The 23065-nt window shown below is 57.5% G+C and overlaps 1 protein-coding gene across 1 annotated transcript in view; it reads right to left on the reverse strand.

Annotated features, from left to right (window-relative positions):
- POLE (polymerase (DNA directed), epsilon, catalytic subunit) overlaps positions 1–22517 on the reverse strand; it is a 26147-nt gene extending 3630 nt beyond the window's left edge. Inside the window, exons 1-43 of the mRNA XM_005873258.2 lie at positions 22380–22517; positions 21514–21594; positions 21125–21169; positions 20881–20973; positions 20442–20596; positions 20155–20296; positions 19988–20068; positions 19034–19141; positions 18615–18725; positions 18273–18358; positions 17883–18002; positions 17404–17536; positions 17201–17314; positions 16916–17128; positions 16598–16705; positions 15583–15711; positions 15407–15509; positions 15180–15326; positions 14739–14884; positions 13692–13840; positions 12635–12727; positions 12353–12497; positions 12057–12214; positions 11534–11729; positions 10502–10716; positions 9625–9727; positions 9251–9331; positions 9021–9143; positions 8468–8680; positions 8048–8254; positions 7693–7836; positions 6342–6482; positions 5992–6145; positions 5812–5918; positions 5468–5644; positions 5165–5388; positions 4782–5002; positions 4353–4557; positions 3836–4009; positions 2937–3062; positions 1917–2049; positions 865–1057; positions 4–81 (exon numbers count right to left, since the gene is read on the reverse strand). Of these exons, the coding sequence (XP_005873320.1) occupies positions 4–81; positions 865–1057; positions 1917–2049; positions 2937–3062; positions 3836–4009; positions 4353–4557; positions 4782–5002; positions 5165–5388; positions 5468–5644; positions 5812–5918; positions 5992–6145; positions 6342–6482; positions 7693–7836; positions 8048–8254; positions 8468–8680; positions 9021–9143; positions 9251–9331; positions 9625–9727; positions 10502–10716; positions 11534–11729; positions 12057–12214; positions 12353–12497; positions 12635–12727; positions 13692–13840; positions 14739–14884; positions 15180–15326; positions 15407–15509; positions 15583–15711; positions 16598–16705; positions 16916–17128; positions 17201–17314; positions 17404–17536; positions 17883–18002; positions 18273–18358; positions 18615–18725; positions 19034–19141; positions 19988–20068; positions 20155–20296; positions 20442–20596; positions 20881–20973; positions 21125–21169; positions 21514–21594; positions 22380–22454 (5950 nt within the window). The 5' untranslated portion in view covers positions 22455–22517. The remainder of the gene's footprint in view (positions 1–3; positions 82–864; positions 1058–1916; positions 2050–2936; positions 3063–3835; positions 4010–4352; positions 4558–4781; positions 5003–5164; positions 5389–5467; positions 5645–5811; positions 5919–5991; positions 6146–6341; positions 6483–7692; positions 7837–8047; positions 8255–8467; positions 8681–9020; positions 9144–9250; positions 9332–9624; positions 9728–10501; positions 10717–11533; positions 11730–12056; positions 12215–12352; positions 12498–12634; positions 12728–13691; positions 13841–14738; positions 14885–15179; positions 15327–15406; positions 15510–15582; positions 15712–16597; positions 16706–16915; positions 17129–17200; positions 17315–17403; positions 17537–17882; positions 18003–18272; positions 18359–18614; positions 18726–19033; positions 19142–19987; positions 20069–20154; positions 20297–20441; positions 20597–20880; positions 20974–21124; positions 21170–21513; positions 21595–22379) is intronic.
- Between the last annotated feature and the right edge of the window lie 548 nt (positions 22518–23065).

Raw genomic sequence — 23065 nt, forward strand, 5'->3', positions numbered from 1 at the left:
CCCGTCTCCTCCCAGGGGTGCTGCCCGGGGCGCTGCGCCTCAGCTCCTCCTTCATGCTGTGGTACACGGCCACGATGTACGCTGCAGAGGGTGGCACAGGACCTGGAGCTGACGACGCTCAGGACCCAGAGTCCAGGGAGACCCGGTGGCTGGTCAAACCGCCGGCCAGCCTGGCTGAAATGTTGTTACTGGTGATGATTCTATTTGATGCATTTAGAGGAGCCAGAGCCCATACAGAAACGGGAATGATGCCCACGTTCATGCTTAGAGCACCATCTACATGAGGCAACTCTCCTCAACCTCCACACTGGGCAGCGACAAAACAAAAGCTCAACTCCGGTCGCACACCAGACCCACATGTTTCAAAAGAACTCGACAAAGTGAGACTCGGGACACACAGATAAAATATAAAACAAGCACAATGGAACCACCTCAGCACCTTGTGACCATGTCTGAGTGCTGAGCCTGGCAGGCTCGTCAGGAATGGTCCTGTCCTACGACGGGTGTTGCAGGTATGTGCTTCATTTGTACCTCAGCCTGGATAATCTGTTTTGTAAACACTAAACCTTAGACCATTTAGACCCAAATCAGTGACAGGAGTTCCCAACAGCAGAAGCTCAGCCTCAGAGCCCAGTGGCGGGCAGTTCATTCAGGAAGTGCCCCGTCTCCCCTACCTGGGCTTTACCTTTAGTTGCCACACGTGCACACAAATCTTGGGGCAGAACTAGGAGCCCCTCGGGGACAGCCCTCCTCAGCAGGCGCAGCGAGAGGGGGAGGCCCTGCACCCCTGGTTTCTCTTGAGGCAAATGGACCAGGACCTCATTGTTCCGTGGACCACGCAGCCGTGACAGCTGAGAGGCTCACCTGAGACGATCATGAGGAAGTAGCCCTGGCAGGAGGCTGCCTGTGGCAGGAACTGCACGATGTTCCAGTTGTTTTCCAGCAGGTCCTCCACGTCCGGTTCCTGCCCGTCATCATCCTCGCCCCCGTCATCCTCACCTTCCTCCTCAGGCTCCTCCTCCTCCTCCTCCGCTCTGCCCTCTTTCTGGGGGTCCTGCTGTAACAGTCCCAGCCATGTCTGCCCGCAGCCGTGGGATGCATACCCCAGCTGAGTCACGTTGACCCTGGTCTACCCCGAGCCGGCAGATCCCCGCAGACACTCTAACAGCACGTCAGGTATGTCACAGGCCTGGGGCTCAGTGCACTCACCTCGTGGAGATGGTTCCCGCTCCACCCTCCCAAGGGTTCACTCCACAGCTGCCTTCTCCCACCCCCCAGAAAGGGAAGAACCAGCAGTGCCCTGGCGACCAGTCCTATGGTCCAAGTTCCACATCTCCCGGTCGGCTCCCTACTGCGATGCCCATGCCTGAGCAGGTTCCGCTCTTGACAGCACCTTCCAGGTTAACACGGGAAGTCTGATGCCTGCCATCCTGAGCAGCAGCCACCACTGCGCTTCCGACTACACTGCTTGCACCTCCTATTCTCCCATCCAGCCCACGGACCTCCCACCTCAGCACAGCACCAAGGGCAGCCTTCTCCCGCCAGCTCTCTCTCAGCATCATGGCTCCCACCAAATCCTCATCAAGGCCACGGGCACAAGTGGCCTGCCCTGGCCAGCTCTCAGCCACCCATGACCACTGCCCTCCCGCCGCTGGACTCACAGCTGCCTCACGCCAGTCGCTGAGCCTTGCTCCCTGCAAGCTCCACTTCCTGCCACATCCCGAGTCCTCTGGGGCCTCCCCTCCTCGGTCAGCCCCGACCCTAGCTGCTGGTCCTGATCCCACCCCTGCTGACTCTGATCCTGCACCTCCTTGTCTGTGTGCTCGCGACCTCTCCTCAGACATGTGAGCACAATGTGTGGCCGACGGACAGATGCAGACCCCAAAGAATTTCAGCCTCCAGGACTGTCACCTCACCCGTCCACAGTGGATGCGAGAGGGCACGTTTCCTTTGATGCCACCATAGTTGGAGGGATCCATCCAGAGAAGAAACTCCCAGCACCGAGAGAAGGAAATCGTCAGGGAGTGGAAGATCTCCTTAGAGTGGATGCTGGAAAGAAGCAGAACAGAGACTGGTTCCATGAAATCAACAGTTCTCTCTTTTTTCCACTTTCCTTCCTACCCTCCACTGATTTAAAACCCACAAACTTCCTACGGAAAATGACAGGAAAATGGCCAATAGTAGTGAGGAGACTTCTGCATCTGGGCGGGAGTAACGGGAGGCGTGGAGGGCTGGAGAGGCGAGAAGCCTCCCGGGCTGGTCCCAGCTCTCCCCGGAGCCCGATCCCACACGCCTGCTCCCATCGCCACTGGAGAGCCTTCTTCAAGGGTGGGGAATAGTGAGCTCTGGACTAACGGTGCTCTGGCCCTGCCTACAAATCTCAAAAAGGCCTCCCAAAATCAAACTGTTTTCAAGTAACAACATAAAGCCCCAGAACAGTCAAAGGAATGCAAAAGCATCCAACACACAAGTCAAGACCCAGTGTCTGGCACCAACAGAAGGTCACCAGTTTGCAGAGAAGCAGAGAAGCAGCCCAGAGTGAGGAGACAGGCCTGCCAACCGCAACCAGCCCCAACCCCACCGGCACCGGAGCGAGCAGAGGACCGGGAGCACTGTAGCTGCACTGCGCCCAGAGCTGAAGGGAAGACCAGAAACGGAGGAGACAGCACCATGTCTGAGGGGGGGTTGGGGCAGATGACACAGCGCCGAAGACGGGTCAATTTAAAGACTTAACAGAAGTTATCCAGAAAGAAGCACAGAGAAGGAAAAAGACTCAAAAAAGACCCATCTGCAGTTCTATAGCTGGTGAAAATCTCTCTCAGAATGAAGGTGAAATCAAGGCTTTGCCAGATCTCCAGAGGCAGGAGACGTGCCAGGAGCTCGGAGAGCAGACGGCACAGGACAGAGGAGCTGACTGAGAGGGGCGGTGCTGACACCTGGTGGTGATGTACTCCACGTAGGCCAGGGCGTCCTCGATCCGCCGCTTCTTCGTGCACAGGACGATGCGGTTGAAGTTGGCATAAACGACTGATGACCCCAGGCGCTTGAACTCAGCGATGAGCCTGAGGACCAAGGACAGAATCAACAGTCAGGACGCTACAGAGAATCCCAGAAGACACCGTGAGGCAAAGTGGATGATCTGAAGCAGAAAAGCCTGGAACCCAGAAGCAACAACGCATGAAGGTTTCTACATGGAAAACACACCGTAAACAAAGCCAAACAGAATCAAAAACAGGAAAAAACGTGCAACTCATTTCATAGAAAATGATTCTTACATAGAAAGGACTCACAAATCAATGAGAAAACAACACAATCAGAGAAAAGTGGACAAAAGATATGAAGAGAAAGCCCACTTCATTCATCACGAGGACTGCAGGTTAGGAGCCACAATAACTACCTCCCCTTCCCCAACCCCCGCCCCCGGTCAGCTGGCACTGTGCCCACCACGCAGGAGGGGCTAGGCTGGCAGAGCCATCGATGGAGAGCTCTTGGGCCAGTACCCAGTGAGCACCTCTCCCAGTCGTAGGATCCACCAGCGAGGCAGCAGGGCCGCCTCCTGGGATCCCTGCACGGGACACTCGCATGCCCTTACGCACAGGCTGTGCCTTGGTTATTGGTAACAGCTCAAGTTCTGGGAACCGCCTCTGCCCACTACCATGGACGGTGCACCTCATGCAGACCTCCAAGGTCGACCATTAATTCGACAAGGAGGTCAGAACACTGTACAGCCGCTTGTGCAGAAACAGCAGGAAGACTCTGTGTTGCACGAACCGGCGGCGGCGGGCCGTGTGATCCCACAGGTGCTGGGCCCGGGGACACCGGCCGGCATACTCACTGCAGAAAGAGCTTCTTCATCATGCTGTGCAGCGTGCGGTGCAGGGCGGGGTCGTGGAGCAGCGAGGACGGGGAGCGCAGCCAGCGGTAGAAGTGCATCACCTGGTTGTCGGCGTAGACGTTGCGGTACTGCGTGATCTCCCTCACCCAGCCCACCACCATGCTCTTCAGGATCCTGGAGGGGGAGAGCGTGTTCCCCAGTCACCCTCCCTCTCCAAACCCCACTGCTCAGCTCTCTGCACCCCTTGGACGAGGCTAGCCCTACCACCTCCCCATACACTTCTCAACCCTCCCCACCCTCAGTGCCAGAATACAGACTAGAATGGTGGGTGTTGGGCGCCTCACCGGCCGGGAGAACCAGGACAGACTCTACCCAGCAGGTGGAGGGAAGCCCCAGTGACAATGTCTTAGCTCTTAGTTTCCCAAAACAAGGGCAGAGGATAAAAGGATTCCTACTGTCCCTTCTCAACCCCAGACTCTTATTCTGCCTCTGGAGAGGAGAGGACGCAGACGGACACCTGAAGGTGCTGGAGCAGAGGGCGGTCTCGTCGTAGCTAGCGGGAGCGTTGGCGGCCTGGTTGCCGGTGATCATGTCCTCCAGGGAAGCCTGCTGGATCACGTCGAAGCTGATGCCCATGCTGTCGGCCCCCTCCATGTCGTTGACGTGGTGAGATTGCAGGATGGTGTTGACGGCCAGGTTCTGAATGTCCAGCTCCACGCACACTGCACACAGACACACAGCTGTGCACTGACCATCCCAGGGTGTAGAGTCCACCCCCAGCAAGCCTTCCCTCAGAAGCATTGCTGCTGGTCAGAGCCCGCCCCGACTCATCCCACACCAGCGTGGCCCAGCTCTGAGGGTCAGCGCTGGGATTCTCGCCACTAAAGAACGGCAACAAACAACACGAACACCAGCTGCTGAGATCCCTGTGGGCCTCCCCACCCACCTGTGGAGTAGCAGCCTGAACTGTTGATCTCCACGGTGGCTTGGTCCTCAAACTCCATGATGAGGCGGTTGTCGTCGGCCTCCTTCCCGCCCAAGTCAGGGCGCCAGGTAGGGGACAGCCAGAGCAGGTGGTTGTGGCGCTGGAGGTGGCGGGCGAAGAAGAGATCGGAGCCAAAGGTGGAGATGTCCTCAGGCAGATTCCCAATGGGGATATGAAAGTACCTGCACAGGGTCAGGGTCAGGGTCAGGGGGGGAGTTCCAGGCTGGTCTCAGGAGGGGGTGGAAACTGGGGAGATCAACTTGCTGTCAGAGACTGACAGGCTGGCAACATGAAGGTGGGCAGAGCGGCTGAAACGCCAAGCAACAGCCCTATACTCTGCTCACCGGCTCATCTCAAAAGCCTGCGACAGGCAGGTGTCCAGGTTGAGGTAGTGGCGGATCATGCGCCGGGCTCCATGGCGCTGCCAGTCCAGGACTCCGTAGCTGATCTTGTCGGCCACGCGGACAGGCACCAGCGGGAACTCCTCCAGGACGGGAATCTCGCCGGCCAGCCTCCTCAGCTCCCAGTTGGACTGCACGGCGATGAGGGTGGGCCCCCGGCGCTCCTCCTGGGCACAGGAAAGCAAGCAGCTGGGAGGACCCGTTCTGGGGGAGAGGCTCAAACAGCAGCACCCCCACTTCACTCACCTTGTAGGCCAGCAGGAAGCGCTGGATGGCTCTGCAGATGGTCTTCAAGTCGGTCTCAGCCCGCACTTCAAACGTGTGTTTTGGGGGAGGCAAGAGCTCGGGGCCCACTTTCTCCAGCAGGAGGCTGTGCTCGGCCGAGTACAGGGCGCTGAGGCTGGGCATCTGGTTGCTTCGCACCTGAACAAGGGCCAAGTCAGCTCTCCCCCCAACCCCCGCCCCCGAAGGAGGGGTGGTTCCACTTCTAACTCACTCCCCACAGGCACTCATGGGCAGAGGCTTCCGGCAACAAGGCGGGGCTAGCTGCTCAGTGGTCTGTCCTCCCATAGCCCTGGACGAGAACTCACAGTGTCCAGCACAAATACGGACGCTCTGCGCTGAGAGGGCACGAAAATGCCGAAGAGCGCCTTGTGGCCGTGCGTGCGATGATACAGATAGATGTGGCGGATGCTCCCTATGGAGGACACACAGGTCACCTGGGATTCGTGGGAGGTGGGGCCAAGCGGGGCAGCTGGCACACACCATACCTGGTTCCAGGTAGCTGAACTGGGCCAGAGAGCGCATCTCCAGGTGCTCAAGAGTGAAGGTTTCTGCTTCCCAGCCCGACAGGTGCCTCACCAGCTGTTTACTGACCACACACACACAGCCCAGGTGCACCAGGGCCCGGAACAGTAACGGCACCTACAAGGCGTCAGGGTGGGTGGGGCTGAGCGGGGCGGCAGTTGGGCACAGCCCTCTGCTCCAGGCCATCGCTGCAGAAATTGTGTCCCTGGGGTGGAATCCAGTGGCTGCTGCTGGCCTTCCCATACCCTACGTGGGCCTCTCCCCTATCCCATCCAGCTCGATCCTTGCTCAGTGCAGCTGGGAAGGCAGTTACCTGAGTCTCGTACACGCCCTCGATGTCTGGGGCTGACAGCTCGGTATTGATCTCATTGATGTGCTCTTGGTACATGTCCTCCGGCACTGAGTACTCATAGAGATTGTAGACCGTGTTGGAGCGAGGAAGGACTCGATTCACCTGGGGCAACAGCAATGACCTTGTCACACGGCAAGTGGTGAGGTTTGTTACACACACACCCCACACACACATGCTTGTTTAAACAGTCCTAGCACATCTGGTGCCCACAACTGTGGGGTACCCTCCGTTTCACTCTCCAGAGTAAAACTAAAGCTCGGGGCACAACAGAAGCCTCTAAGTCCTCTGAGAGGCAGTCAAGCTCAGACGCAGCAGGTCCCAGTTCACTTTCCTCTGTCCTCTCCTGGTTTATGAGGGTGCAGGCGGCAAAAACCAGGAGCCCCGGGGGACAGTGGGGAGGTCCTGGTGCGGAGGGAGCAGGAGCGGCACCCAAAGGGTAGAGTATCCTGAAAGCCACAGGAGCTCCAGGCCACCTGTCCCCTCCTGTGCTATGCCCTCCCCGTCTCCCCACACCCACATCCTACCGAGTGCCCAGGGTGGAGTTTCACCGTCTCCAGAAACCTCCTCCCTCACTCCAGCTCCCACACACAGGTCTCTGCTCAACACAAGTGAGCTCGTTCTGCAATTCCCTGCGCCCGCCTGAGAAATGGGCCAGGGCAGCCTCCGTGAGCTCTGGCCAGGGCCGGCTACGTGCTCACTGACACCAGGTGAGAACCACGAGGACCCACCTGAGGAGGAGGCAGAGCCCCGCCCCCCCCCGCCACTGCTGGACCCCACTTATAGGAAATGTCTGCGGTGGGCTTGTCTAGAGGCAGACCGTGGCTAGTGGCTGCTGAGGGCTCGGGGAGGAGACTGCTCCGGGGCCTGGGATGTCTCCTGGGGATGATGGAAATGTTCTCAGATAAACTGTGGCGTTGGCTGCACGACGGAATATACTGTCAGCAACAGAACTGTACTTTAAGTGAGGGAGCTGCACGTGTGTGAATGACACCCCGTAAAGCTTTAGCACCAGAAAAGCCTATGGAGACAAAGCTGACGTGTGACAACTATCTAACCCCTCTCTTCCCTGCTACGTGGACGTCAGACAGACACGGAGGACGGTGCCCCCAGGACAAAGCACCAGCAGCTCAGCCCTTCACAGAGGGCGTTTCAGTAACTGCTGCAGCATCCGAGAAGGTTCTTAGGAGATGGAGGCTCCAGAACACCTGGCTCAGGGCCGTGCAGCCCACCAGTCTGTATCTGCAAAGCCTGATTCCTTCTGCAGCCCCATCGCCGTGGAGACAACCTCAGAGGCAACAGCTGCCTCCGGTACCTTACGATATGCAGTCCCCTCCTCTGCTTTGGGCACCCGCTGGTTCACGTAGAACACCCGGGGGATGTTCAGCTTGATGCAGTGCAAGTCGCTGCCGATGACAGCCCACAGGCGGAACAGGCCAGCCTGGCTGGTCTCGCTGATCTGAAAGGAAACATCGTACAGCAGTGCGTGTCAACCTGTCATAGAAAAAGCTCAACACACGTGGACAGGCTGCCTCCCAGGCGGCCTCCAGCACCAGCTGCAATCAGAGGCACGGAGGTCAAGGTCTGCCCTTTCTCCTCCATCCCAGACCCCTTCCTATCAGCCATGCTGCTGCCCTGGGGTCTCCTGCCCTGGAGACGCCCGTGCACACCTGCACGATCTGCCACGGGAGGTCCAGAACGCTGCGGGCAGTTCTTCGCAAGAAGCCCCCCAGCCCTGTGCTGGGCCTGTCTCGCACAGGCCCGGGCTGCAGCCCGCCTGCTGCCTCCAGACGCTGCTTCTTCCTGCGGGCAAGGCGCTGTCGGGCCTGCAGCTGCCACTTCTTCTTGTGGAACCGGAGCCAGACCAGCCACTCTTCCTGGGACAGATGAAGGACAAGTCAAGGGGAGACAGAATACCTGCCATGACAACCGACATGCACAGCTTCCCAGTGCCAACTCCTCAGGGTCAAGACCGTCTCCGTGTCCTGCACGGCTCAGCAGGCCCCGCGGGAGACAGCACACCGCGTGGGCCTGACTGGGGCCTGCGCCCTTCGCCCACCGGCCAGTCCAGATGCCCTGAGGCTTCTTACCTGGGTGGTTCCGAGGGCGGGAGGCTGCCCCAGGACCTCCTGCCAGGACACCGTCAGCCCCACGTCCTGTGAGTCCTCCTGGCTCTCCCAGAGGACCCGCTTCCTCTTCGTAGCAACGGGGACGGCGGTGTGGGGCGGCTTCTCAAGGCCAAAATCCTCCATGTCGGGAGCACCCAGGCTCTGGGCGCCATCCGGAGCCTGGGCCACCCCCACCTGCAACCACCCGAAGAGGACTTCAAACACGGCTCTCTGCAAATCCACCTCTAAAAACCCATCTGAATGGGATAAAGTACTCGGATACAAAGTTACTCGTTAAACTATTTTTAACTTAAAAACCTCCTATCACAAAAGAACACTGGGAGGAATTAAAGGGCAGAGTATCAAGGTGTACATTTTCAGAAAAAAAAAAAAAAAAAAAAAAAAAAAATTCCAGACACCTGAATGGAAGCATCCAACCTCACGAACGGCAGCACGGGGACTCGGGTGCTGGGTGCCCCTGGGACCAGCCCACCCCACCGCCACGGCCTCCATGTCCCAGGCCAGGCCCCATCACCTGTCTCTTGCCCTCGAGGATGAAGAGCTCGCTGATCTTCTTCTGCTTGTAGACATCGTTCTTCTCCAGTAGTTTTTTGTGCAGCCAGTCGGGGTGTTTGACGCGAGGCACAGGGTTCTTCACCTACATGAGGTGGCACTCGTCACTCGTCTGACCGTGAATCCAGGCCACGCTCAGGTTCCCGTGGCTTTTAAGCCACACGGGGGCCGGCCTCCGTGGTCTGACCTCACCTGCTGCAGAGCTGCGGGGATGGTGATGATCTTCTGAATGGCGCTGCCCAGCCGCTCGATGTAGTAGTCCCAGTCCAGGATCTGCAGGGACGACGGGCGCGTGAGGAGGGCGGCGGCAGCAGCACTGCCCTTCCCTGCATCTTACTGATCCTCTTGGAAAGTCTCTGACCAAAGTGCCCATTTCTCAGAGGAAACGGAGGTGCAGAGCTGCGCCAGGCCAAGCCTCGGCTTGTCTGACTCAGTGAAAGCCCGAGTCTAGCTTTTCCAGCTTTGCCCTAAAGTCTATTTCTTCACACATCACACGTCAGAAAGGGGGACGCCAAGAGTGACAACTAAGCTGCGGACCTCGGAGAGTAGAAAAGAGCAGCACTCACCGTCCGAATGTCCAAGTCCTGCAGGGACGAGCTCTTCAGCCATTTCCGGAGGAAGTGCCTCCTCACCGTGGGCTCTGCCTGGAAGATGGCGAGTGGGATGGCCCTGGAGACAAGGGGCACAGTCTTTTACGTGGAAACAGAGATTCAGCACCGATTCTGTAACCTGCTTTCATTTAAAGCTATTTTGTATAAACTATACCCAACATGTTTATTGTGCCTAGTAACTAAATATACTTCATTGTGTAAAATAATCATGGTTTAATAGCCACACCCCACCGGCGGCCATGGGGGCTGCTGCTTGGCCACGTGAAGAGCCGCTGACAAATGCCCTCACTAAACGGCACATGCGTGAGCACGCACACAGCTGACCACTCCCGAAGGGCTCTTCACTGGGTAACGGACAGGAAGTCCTCTCTTTCCTGGAAGAACGAGCCAGTTTGCGTGTCACCAGCAAAGTGAGAGGGCAGCCGGCGGCAGTGCTTGCTATCGTGCAATGTCATGAACAGGAAGAAACACCTGTGAGCCCACCACCCAGTCCTCAGACCGCAGGCCCTGCCATTTCACTTCCCATGAGAACAAGCAGGACGAGGACGAAGCCCGTGCAGCCCTGCTGAGCCCTCGCCCAGAGGAAGCCGGGTCCTCCTCTCACCCTGCGCGTGTCTTCACACCGCTCCTACGCAGGGTCCCCAACACCTCAGTGTTTCCCACGACCGTGGACTTTACCAGAGGGTGTGACTGGACCTTGACGCGGCCCATCGTTGCCCACCCGCCACGGACCCAGGTTCTCTGGGCTCCAGGTGGTCGGGCCCAGCAGGCCTTCCTGTCATCCCATCTGCGGGGTCTGAGACCGACCCTCCCTAACCCTGGAAGCCCTCACCTCTCGGTGACGGGGGAGCCCTCGGGCTTCCGGGAGATGATGTAGCGGCAGCTCAGCCCCGCGTCCTTCACCATCTGGTCTCCCAGGAACTCGGCCAGGCGCTTGGCGGTGCTGATGGACGTAGACTTCTGCTCCCCGTAGTCTTCCAGCTTCCGGGACATGGAGCGGTTCTCAGAGATCAACTCGAACAGCTCGGAATCTGGCATGTTCGCTGCCTGGAGAGAGGACGGGCAGAACATCGTGCAGAGTAAATGAGCGTCGCCAGCTCACCTCACTTCTTCCCCCAGAATCGAGTTTCCCCAGCGGACGAGCTGAAGGAGTGTAATGCTAAGGCTGCCTCACAGACACAGCAAGACTGAAGAAGCACACACGAAGCCTGGACGTTTGTGCTCCTGTGCACAGGTGTCCCTGGCCTCCCGGCTCACGAGTACTGCGTGTGCCTTCCCCCTTGGTGCTCACATGAGTCAACTCTACACAGAACAAAGCATGCCAGAAACCAGATGCCACAAAGCCAAGGGAGCCAGCCAATGTTCCAGAATATTCCACTATTCCTTCCATTCCAAAGCCTCTTCCTAGCCAACCCTGTGGGGGGGAAAGGCATCTGTGCAAAGATGTCTGACGTCATCACAATGGAAAGCAGGAGCCTCCCTGATACCACAGCAGAGGCCTCGCTCGGGAAACTGACCCACCACGCAGACTCGATGACATGCAAGCACTACAGAGCAGCACAGGCACCGTGATCAATTCCACAGGAAGGCGTGTTCTAGACAGGCCAATTCATTTAAATTGTAGGAATTGTATGTGCATTTACAGGGCCAACAAAGCCTGAGAAATCAAAGAAGTTAATGTGACGCTTGGCAAGTTTTTCTCTTAGATTCCTTTCTCACATGCTATTTGTCTCCTTCACAGAATCCTGCCGCTGGACACACTCAGCAAGTCTTGGGATTTCACCAGCATTAGCCCTGAGTTCATCTGTCACTGGGTCCCTCTGCCTGCAGGATCCCTCCGAGCCAGGTGGGAGGGCGACCTCACCTTGCTGTACAGCACGTCCAACCAGTAGTCGGCCACCTTGGCGACAGAGCCGTACACTTCCTCCAGGGTGCTGCCCCTGAGGAAGGCCTCGAACACGGACGACTGGAAGATCTTGATGAGCTGCAGCTCCCCGCGGCGCTTCACCTCGAAGCCCTTGAGCTCGGCCAGGGAGCCGTCCTCGTTGAACACAGCGTACCTGGAAGCACAGCGGGCACAGCGTGACGGAGCTGTGAGCTGGCTCCTCACTGCCCTCCTGACCCCACCTCTCAAATCCACACACGTCTCTGCACCGAGGGTCTCCCTCCAACATAAAAATGACTGAAGGGCCTGCGCCTGTGGAGCAGAACCTAACAGGTGGAGAACAGAGCTGGTGGCATCAGTGTCAAAAGCTTCCCGAACTGAGGCAAAAAGGCCAGAAGACAGGACCGAGGTCTCCCCACCCTGACTCCTGGTCCATCCCGGGCAGGTTGCTAATCGAATCCGTCGTTTCCTTTCCCGTGCACCGAGGCTGGGGGGCTCCTACCTCTTCTTCAGCTTCTTGCCTTCTTCCTTGGAGGCTGGAAGGATCATGGCAAGGTAGGGCCCGTCAACCTCGAAAAAGATGCTGTTCTCGGAGCGGGTGACGTAGGTGAGCGAGGACGGCTCGGCCAGCTCCTGGTACTGATCGTTGGTGAAGCCTTCCTGCAAAACCAGACCAAGAGGGGCAGCCTCACCGTTACCAGCCAAACCTGCACATGACCGGGGCTCCCAGCAGTGGACAGGGCCTGCCCAGTCCCCTCTCCCAACCCACGTCAGACAGGCGCTGGAAACCAGGCTCACCTTGACCATGATGTTCAGCATGGCCCCAGGGTAGGAGATGGTCACCTTGGGCTTCTTCACGCTCGTCGTGGTGATGACAAAGTTTTCAGGGAAGCTGTTGGGCAGGACGCACCATATCCCATCTGTGTCCAGCTCCAAGGGCCTCCTTCAGAGGACAGAGAGTGAGGCCACATGCAGGCCGGACTGTGGCCCGTGTAGTAAGAGGCCCCCGTCAAGTCCTGACAGCAGACGAGGTCCCCCACTCTCCAGTCTTTGCCGGCCTGCTCCCGACTCGGGACTCACCCGATCTGCTCGATCAGCTCCCTCGCCTGGGTGATGATGTTGGCCCCCGTGAAGCAGACGATGCCGGCCATCTCCATGGAGTACCAGCGGGCCCTGGGAAGACAGTCACAGCTGCAGGTGGGTGGGCTCCCCCCAGAGGGTCATCGAGATCAAAGGAGAGGTGGGGGGGGGAGGGAAGGGCACCAAGAAGGGGACTCGGAAGCTGGGCCGGAGGGCTCAGGGGGACATTAGCTCTGTGCTGAGAACCTTCTCTGTTCCTACTTCAGTGTGTTGGGCTCAGCTCTGGAAAGTTCTGGAAGGAGGCAGCACAATGGTTCATGACCCCAGCCTCAGGGGATTCTCCACACCATCCCTGATGGTTGGTGTCCCCGTGAGCCTTCTCCACTCTCCCAACCCCATGTGCATCCCCCAGCGACTCAGGGAAAACACACTCGAAGGTGCCCTCAGCGGCCGCTGGCCCACTGTTCTCACACCTCCTGCCTGAAACTCTGCTCTGCTCCAGCCCTGCTCTCTGCCCCACTCCCTCTGCCGTTAAAAAGCAGCACAAATACACACAATGACCCTCCCTCCAATCCAGTCCCTGTGCCACCCACCACTTCTCTTCCTCCCCAGAGCTGCCCTGCTGACCCACCTGGTTACGTCCAATGGAGACACTCAGGCCCCACCTCACCCCATCGCCATGCAGCGCCCAACCCCGGAACCCGGGCCCAGGAGTCTCCACCTTGGGCCGCTCCCTCCCCCCGCCCCACTCAACCTCTCAATCAACTCTACCCCTTTGTTAATCCCACGGCTGCTTAGCATTGAGGAACGGCTGGGACCGTCTCCACGGCCTGGTGGTGCCATTCCTTAAGTCACAGACATAGGACAGAAACTACCGAACTGCTGTCTCCTGCCCAGGACGTTCAGACGAGCATGCCCAGTGGTGCCCATGCCCCTTGTTACCCCAGACCCACGAGTCGATGTGGCCCTCCCTCCACCTGCCCCAGACCGCTTCCAGCCACGCTTCTGTACAGAGGCCCGCAGGCGCCCAGCTCGCCCAGGCCCAGCGAGAGCGTACCCTTTGCGCATGACGTAGCCGTAGAAGGAGTTGAGGATGCACTTGTGTGCCAGCTGCAGGGAGTCGTACAGCACCTCCATGTTCTTGCAGCGCTTGACCTCGGCCGCGTCGCCCGCCTCCACGGCTGCACTGAGCTTCTTTTTCCACACCTGGGGACACACAACGCCTAGATCACAGCTCCCACTCTACAGTCACAGCTACTTCACATCTTGAAAACTTCAAATGTATCGGAAACTTAACAAACAGAATGAAGACCGCAGGCACTTCTAGAGGGACACTTGATTTTGGCCATATTTCCTTTATTACTCCCTCCTCCCTCTCCCCCCTCTCCCCGCTTTCTTCCTCTCTCCCTCTCTCTCTCTCTCTCTCAGCACTGTCACTGACATTGAAGGTACTAAACGTGTCAGCACACACTTTCTCGGGACAAGGACAAGCTCCTGCATAACCGTAATGCTGCTCTCACCCCGAAGAAACTTACCACGGACACAACATGGACTTGTCCCTATGGGGTCTGCACAACCCCAACCCAGGAGCCAGGCCAGAACCACATGCTCAGTTCTCACGTGGCCTGATTCACCTTTAACCTAGAACCGCCCCGTGTAAGGCTGACGTCCTGAAAGGGCTTCTGAACACAGAGACATGTGCCAGGCTCCATTTTTATTTCCTGTGAGGTCAGGACGAGGAGAAAATACTCCATCACAGCAACAGCCCACTGGACACCTTAGACTTGGGGGCAACTTCACCTCCTCGGACAGAGCCCAGGGCCTGACAGGAGGACCTGGGGCCGCGAATGAGTGCACGTCTGAAGAGCAGCAACAGAGGCAGGGCTTCGCGTGGCCAGAGACCCAGGGGCTCCCAGGCGGCCCCGTGATTCCATTCACTTACCTGATGCAGCTGACAAGCTGCGTTATAGGGATTCTCAAACAACAGAACTCGGACACCCTGACAGGCAGAGCACCGAAAGCAGGCACTTGAGGATGTGCTTGCACACCCACGACTGTCCGGCAGCACCCAGCAAGGGCCAGCATCTGAGAAAAGGAGGCCCACCTTGTGGAGACCTTTGAACTCATAGCGCCTGTCCCGGAAGGCGCGCACCGTGTCCACGTAGAAGGAGTTCTCCCGCTGGCAGATGGTGGTGAGGCGCTCCTCCACCTTGGTCACGTGGATCTTCTTGTACGCCTTTCGGCAGTAATCTGAGGCACAATGGGAGGGGGCACTGCGACTCCACGTGGGAGATAAAGGAAGCCAGGATGCCATGGAGGCCAACCAACGCAGCTTTCTCTGCAGCTAGCTTATCACATCAAAGAAAGGCAGCCCCCATGTGAGTGGGCCAAACAGCCGAGACCACAGGAAGGAGCTGAGCCCTGAGCAATGCAGGGAAACGAGGAACGGGAACCTACAGGAGGAGCTGGGTCACCGAGGCTTCAACGACCGGTTTACTGACCGGAGGCCGTGCCGCACCAACACAGCCCAACGACGGCCCCTCACCTGCCAGCCTCCTCTTCTCATATTTCGCCTGCTCCTCGCGGGACAGCTCGTGAAAGGCCCGGGCGGGGCCGTCAGGGGTCAAGGCAGGGAACTTCTCCGACTCCAGCTGGTGTTGGATCCGATGGTACTCACTGCGACTGGCCGGCACTGGGAAGGTGACAGGTGAGAGAAGAGTGTGAGAGACCCACCGCTTCCTGCTGAGCACCCCCAGCCCGGCAGGCACTCACTGAACTCGCCCCTCCACTGCCAAGCCATCTTCCTCTGGCAGTTCGCCCCCGGCTTGTTGAAGTCACAGGCTGCACAGGTGGCCTCGTCCACCATGGCGGAGGGCTGCGGAGGGGACGGGAGGGAGCAGTTAGGGCCAGGCCGAAGAACTCCGTCCTGACACAGGCATCCGTCTTACCTGCAGGCGGTTCGTCAGGATGATGTTGGGGTACATGGCGCCCACGTCCAGGTGGTAGATAAGGGGACACTCGATACGGTTAGGAACATCTTTCAGGGAGGTGAGCTTGGCCTTAATCTGATCACACACCTACAGAGGAAGAGGAAGGAGGTGGAGGCTGGTGACCCGATAAAAACTGGAGACTAGAGACCGAAGACAGCCCAACACCAGGCCGGGAGGTGCAGGAGGCTTGCATGCAAGAGCAGAGCCCTAATGAGGACAGCACGGCAGGGGCAGGATTGGAAGTGGGAGAAAACTGCTGAATCTGTTACAAGATGTTCCTTGGAACCGATCCTAAAACCGGTACAGACTACCCCCAGGGGAGTCAGCGAACGCGCTGCAGTGCTGAGCGGAGCCCGACAGTGTCCGAGGGATCAAGGCCAGCACGGGGGAAGGTGCCTGGGGTCCCCAGACAGGTGACACACTGCAAAGGACACTTGGTGCTCATATTTGATGGATTTTAGTCACTATATCCTACTCTGTAATTTCTAAGAATTTACTGTCATCACTAAAAAAATTTTTTTAAATCTTCACCAGAGGACATGCTTAGAGAGGGAGAGAGTGCGCAATATGCATGCATGTGAGAGAGAAACAAGTGAATGCTCCCCGACTGGGGAATCAATCCCACAACCCAGGTATGTGCCCTGACTGGGAATTGAACTGGCAACCTTTCGGTGGCTGGGATGACACTCAACCAACGGAGCCACTCTGGCCAGGCTACTGTCCTTTTAAAGGCCCCTTAACGAGAAAATAAACTGAAAGCCTCCAATAGCTCCTCGCTGCCTACTGAATCCAAGTGGGCTAAGACCCCCCACGTTCCCAGAGCCTGTGAAGCTCTCCCAGCCAGGAAGTCGGGCGTCGACTGTGACAACACTGTCACCCGTCTCAGGGCCAAGCACCAGCACACAGTAGGTGCACGACAGGCCACGTGTGAAGGAACCAGTCCACAGGCGTGGGAACACCTCCAGAGAGTTACCTCTTGGAAGTTGGTGACCTGCTCCATGGGCACCTTCTCCTCTTCCTCGATGGCGTGACGCATGGTCTTCTCCACCCGCTGCAGCAGGAAGTCAAAGGCGGCGGGATTCTAGCAGAAGTGACCGAGAGGGGCACAGGTGAGACGGAGAATGCTCTGGCAGCCACCAGCCTACCTTGGGCGGGACGGGACGCTGCACTGTCCTGGACGAGGGCAGGCCCGACAAAGGACGCCTGGTGGGGCCGCCAGGGGTGAGGGCGTTCCTTCAGCCCTGGTGGCTCCTGGGTGCCTCTAGGCCGCGGGAGACCCGGGGGGGCGCACCATCCTGAACCGGCAGGGGATGTCACTGCGGAACACGCCCGACTCGAGGGCCTCCACGTGGCCGCCCACGTAGGTCTCGGCGTCCAGCACGTGGCCGTCTTCCGTCAGCTTGTTGAACTCCTGCTCTTGCTTGTTGGGGAAGACAATGTTGGCGTGGAAGGCCTGCACCATCAGCAAGGCCTCGCACAGGGTCCCGGAGCCCTTCCGCAGCACCTACGGGGAAACACCAGGCTTCAAACCACGGCCCAGTCCACACAGGCTGCCAGGACCGGGAGAGCCACTGACCTCATCAGGCTCCATGGGGATGATGGTGCACAGGGCGAATATGAAGGGGTGGACGTACTTCATGTACAGGTAGTACGTGGCCACCGCATCCGACACCGAATACGTGGCCAGAGTCTGAGGAGAGCACATCAGAGATAAGGGCCACGGCATGTCCAGAGGTCCCCCTTGGCCCCCAGAGCCCCGAGTCAGCGCGGCACAGGAACCTGGGGCTGCTCGGTGGCCATCCGGCACATGTCCTCGGGGTCCAGCTCCACAGGGTCGTAGCCCAGCTTGGCTTTGGCGGCCGCCTTGAGGTTGTGGCTGCCCACAGGGAGGTAGCTGTCCCTCTTCACCCACCTAGGAGAGCAAAGGCCAAAGGTGAGTCTGAGACCAAGTCCAGGAACCTGTGGAAGGTGGCAAAGCTGGACACACACAGCAAGGTGCAGAGACCTAACAGGCACCCCAAGTTCTGCACCAAGACCCTACACGGTGCAGGCCCTTCGTGAAAATCACTCATCTGGATCCAGGTAATTTCACAAACACACCTGCAAATTCAGGAGATGCCAGAGCCTGCAGCCGCTGTCCTCAGAGAGGAGGGCTGTTCCCAGAGGCTCTCTCCCTCCCTCCCAGGTGTGGACAGGCCTGCACCCGTGGACACCCTCCCGGGACACTGACAAGCTGCCAGGGGAGCGGCGGGACCGACCTGAGGCAGTCCATGTGGATGCACTGGGGCGCCTTGTACTCCCCTTGGCTGTCCTTCTGGAATCCGATCTCCTGGTACATGCTCAGTCCGTGGACAGCTGCTCTGGCCTCCACAAATGGCCTAGGGACCAGAGAGGTTGGACAAGCACTTTCAGGTTAGTCTCTAATCCCCTCAGGGACAGGGAAGACTGTCCCCAGGGGATGCTGCGCTACCCCAGGAGCTCCTCACACCGACTCCTCAAATGCAGCGCCCTCCTACCCCTCCCCTCCCACTTTTCCCATCATTACCATCTCTCAGCATACACTTCAGTAGCATTAGGTATATTCCCAATTCGTGTAACCTGCCCTCCTGAACACTTTTAGTTACTCACCAATTAGACATTAGACTCACCAGTCAAAAAAGTCCCCATTGTAAGTAACCATGATGGTGGGTTTGGTCTCCTGCACATGTTCAAACCATCTTTGGATGAGATGGACCTGAATTCAACACATCAGGCACTCAGAGGGTTGCTTTTCCTCTTTCAAACTCCTTCCAAGCACCTCTCCCAAAGTTCTGGAAAAGCAACCTCACGCAACCCTTCATTAGCGCCTGCACATGCGTGAGGGTCACAACAGGAACCCCAAGCCCAGAAGCTGCTGCTCTGACTGTAGGCACGCCGAGGCCTCAGAAGGGTCAGCATGCCTCTCCTCCCACCTCACCACAGCACCAGCAGCTTCCCAGCGACACCTCTACCTCGTCAGGCTCATTGAAGACACAAAAGGGCCCTTCGTACTCCGGCTTGGGGGTGAACTCAAAGTCCTCAATGTCCTCTGCCACAATCTCCCTGTTGGTGATGAGGTAGCCCTAGAAGTTCACCAGCAGGTGCGTGGGTCAGACACAAAGCTGAGCCCGCCTCTTGGCACTCGGCCCAGAAACTCAGACTACAGCAACCTGAGCAGCACTGGGAGCTGCCTGAGCGTCCACACCGAGTGTCGGACTCCCATCGGAAGGGGGAGCGTGCTGGTGTCAGACAGCCTGCTTGCTCACTTCCTTGGATTCCACTCACTCATTATTCACCCAAAACTGTGAGTCGTGGGGTGAACACTGTTCTGGTTTGAGACCGACAAGGTCCCTATTTCCAGGGAGTTCACACTCCAGAAGGCACTGCTCACCTGGCCATCAATCATATAGGAAATCATCATAATCTGGTCAGTCTCAGCATCAGGAAACTTGAGGGGCAGTTTGGTCGTCTCAATGTCAAATGCCAAAACCACAGGGTCCTAGAGGGACAAAACGTAGCATGAATCGGCCACGGAACACACGCACCTTCAGCTGCTAAAACCCAGAGGCCAGCTGCCACAGGGAAAGGCTCCCAGGAACGGGTGCCTGGGGCTATCCGGCCCACATCAAGGATTCCACACCCCCTGGTGGAGTGACAGCCAACAATATGAGAAAAGGCTAGATCTCAGGAAAAGCCTACGACCGCACAACACCCGAGTCTCAAGGCTCCTTAAAATGCATGACCTCATCCAGGACGAGTTGCTCAGTTGGTCAGAGCATCGTCCCGATACACCAAGGTTGCAGGTTCAATCCCCGGTCGGGGCACATACAAGAACCAACCAATGAAGACATGAATAAGTGGAACAACAAATCATTGTTTCTTTCTCTCCGTCCTGTTTCACAAAATCATAATAAAAAAAAAGCATGACCCCATTTTGGCCTTCGTGACAACCCTGACAGAAGACTGGCTCAGGGCTGACGTCGCCATCTTAGACGTGAGAAAACATGATGGTGAAGCTGTCCCCGAGCCAAGGCCTTCCAGTTATGAATCCAGTTTCACCACATCACTCGCTATCAACTCCCCGCGTGGAAGTCGAGGTGCTCCCTCCCACACTCAGATCCAGCCCAGCTCACACACATCACCCGGGGAGGCACAGGCACAGGGGAAATTATACTCGAAGTCAGAAACTGACCTGAAAAGTGACTAGTCCACAACTCCTTCCAGAAAGTATTTAGGAAAAAGAAGCAAGCAAACCTCTGAATCAAATTCACCTCTCAGCACTGAATGAGACCTCTCCAAAAACCAATGGGAAACTGGGGAAGGAGGAAATGCAAGCAGCACTTACGGGCCGTTCAACCAGGTCATCTCGGCGGGTGATCTCCACCGGCGAGGCGCTCCCTCGGTGCCTGACGTTGTACCAGTGTGCCTGCAGGACGGGAACCCTGAGCTAGAGCTCTGCATCTGTTTTCGTGGATTTACCCTTCAGTCCCACCCCTGAGCCACGCCACTCACCACGTGGATCTTCAGGTCGATGGAGAGGCGGATGTGGTAGGGCACGTCGTACTCTCGCATGTCCACGATGTTGTCCAGTTGGTCCGCAATCTTCTTAGAGGTTTCCTCTTCGTCCATAATCACACTGCCCCCTTGCAGAACACTGCGATAGAGCGAGTGAGAGAGAGAGAGAGAGAGAGAGAACTTAATTGCTGAGTTTTCCCACCTCCCATCCATCTTGTCAATTTAGGAAAAATGGGAAAGTCCTGTGGGCTGACTGGCTGCTCTGCCCACAGGAGGAAACCTACCTGGAGAGCATAGCCGTGTAGGTGTCACTGGTGTGGCCCTGCTCCCGGTTCTTCCTCACGGCAGGGGAGATCTCCTTCCTCACTCGGACAAGGTCCTCCACGGTGTGGAAAGACAGCTTAATGTAATTTCGCTTCAAACCCACCAAGTGATTTGGCTGCAGAGTGAAGAGATCATGCTTATGAGGTCCAGAGAAGACGGATTTTATTGGGAGAGAAAATAAGGGCAGGATGACTCAAAGGTAAATATACTTGTCAAAGAGTTGGCAACTCCAAGCACCTTGTCCAACCTTGCCTGTGGGACCAACGTCCAGGCGTCAAGGCCCCATCGTCGGTACCTCCCCACACCCACAGGTGCCAAGCTTGGCCTCCTGCCAGGTCACTGCCGGCCGGCAGAGTGGGCCCAGCTTTACATACCCTGGAAGGTCTGAGGGACACTCACCAAGTCCAGATCCTCTTTGGGAACGGTCTCTACTTTAGCAAGTTTACCCTGAAACTTCTTGGAGAGAAAAGACGAAACTTCTCGCTCACAACCCTAAGTCAGGACCAGAAGGAAAGGCCTCCGTTAGTAAAGCCCATCTCCTTCCCTGCGGTCCCTCCAGAGGCCTCTTCGTTCCCAGTCCCGACGCTCCCCCAGAACAAGGAGGCACAGTTCATCGGAACTGACTCTCAGGGGCCAGAGTTACCTTTCTGGCCGCAATGTAGAAGTATGGTTTGTAGGGCAGCGCCACCTGCAAGAGTCACCAACCCGTTCAAGGGCGATGAGAGGAAAAGGGAGAATGGTGAAGAGAGGCTGCCAGACGCAGTGCACTGGCCTTGTCACTCTCAGGAGAAACGGGGCCACAGGGACTCAGGGCTGCATGGCCCCGCCCCCTTCCCGGCGTCTCTCAGCACAGCACACCCTCAGTGGGCGCCGAGGCACTGCAAGGGCCATGCTCCCGATGGGCTCCAGGCAGCGGCACAGGGAGGGCTCCCAAGCCTTGCAGCTGCGGAGCTAAATGAACATTCTCATTCTCAGCTCAGCGGAGCCTTCCTTGTCAGAGTGGGGCGCACCTTCTTGGTTTCAGGGGCTCACCTTAAATCTGCTCCCATCGTCTTGAATAAAGTAGTAATCCACTGCACTGACCAGGCGTTTATCTTCATCTAAAACCTCAGTCTGCAAGAGTCAGTATGGGCACGAGGTTATCCTCTACCCGGGGCGGGGGGGGGGGGGGGGGGGGGGGTGCAGGGGGAGCTTTTCCTTTCTTTGTTCCCCTTCACTCTTTCTCGTCTCTCCCTCAGCTTTTACATTGAAAGGAGAAACTATTTTTAAATGGTTTTAAATATACTTGATCTTTAAAATTCAAGCCAGGGGTTGTGGGCTCGATCCCCAGGAGGGGGCGTGCAGGAGGCAGGCAATCAATGACTCTCATCCATGTTTCTATTTCTCTCTCCCTCTCTGAAATCAATAAAAATATATTTCAAAAAAAGTTTGACCAAATACAGCAGGCTAATTTGTTAGCTGATTAATTTTGTCTGGTCCATGGACGACGTCATATATATCCAAATGGCCCTTGGCAGGAAGAGGGTCCCCACCCTGCTCTACGCAGAGCCCCTTCCTCCTGCTCTTCATGAACCACACACCCCTCCCCCGTCCCCCACCCACCTCCCTCTCCACCCACTTCTCACCTCCCCCCGCTCCCTACAACACCCACCCAGTCACCAGAACCAGCACAGCAGCCTCCCAATGGGGATCTCTCTCCATTTCTCCCTCATCCTTGAAAGTTATACTCTTACCCCCCCCCCACCTCCTCAACGTCTTCTATGGCCTGAAATGTTAAAAAGTAGGAGAACAACAACAAGCCCATCTCCACTGTGCCACCCAAACAACAGGCTCCCACGCCAAGCGCACCCACCCTCAGGCGAGGGCCACGGGGGAGGAAGGGGGAGCCCGGTGCTCACCGGGTGCATATTGATCAGCCAGCCCGTCTTCTCCCCTGGCTCCTTGAGCCTCTCAAATCCGAACCGAGAATCCATCTTATCCGTCCACTGACTGCGCTCCAGGCGCTTGAGTGCGGACACAGAGGAAGAGGCGCCATCGTCCCTGAGCGGAAGGAAGGACGGACCAACACTGCAGACGGGCACAGGGGTGGCCACAGGGAAGGTTTGGGGGGCGGGGAGGGGGCTGTGGCTGTAAAAGGGCAGCAGGCGGGATCCCTGGGGCAGAGCTGCTCTGTTTTGATTGCGGTGGAGCCACCAGCACATGGTGTGACTGACAGCGCGCACACACACACACACATGCGTGTGCCCGATGCACTGGCCTCCACACGCGCTCTAGCGATGCCAGATGTTACCACTCCGGGGAATTATCTCAGTAAGAAGTTGTTTGTTTAAATTTATTTCTGAGATGTTTGTTAGTTCCCAAGTTTGTTGTTAGTTTGTTTCTTGGCAAAATGGAATCGGCACTAGCTACTATAGGAGACTTTTCCATGGGTTTTATCGAGAGAAAACTGCAAAGCGGCAGCACGGTATAGCGGGGATGGACTGGGTTCTGCTTGTGCCCGGACAAGCGGGCAGGTGAGCCCCGGGCGCCGGGCCGCGGACAGGGCTCCTGGTGGGCAGCCGGGGACATGAGCAAAGTGGACACG

This window comes from Myotis brandtii, unplaced genomic scaffold (genome assembly GCF_000412655.1).
Source record: "Myotis brandtii unplaced genomic scaffold, ASM41265v1 scaffold403, whole genome shotgun sequence".
NCBI classification, from domain to species: domain Eukaryota; kingdom Metazoa; phylum Chordata; class Mammalia; order Chiroptera; family Vespertilionidae; genus Myotis; species Myotis brandtii.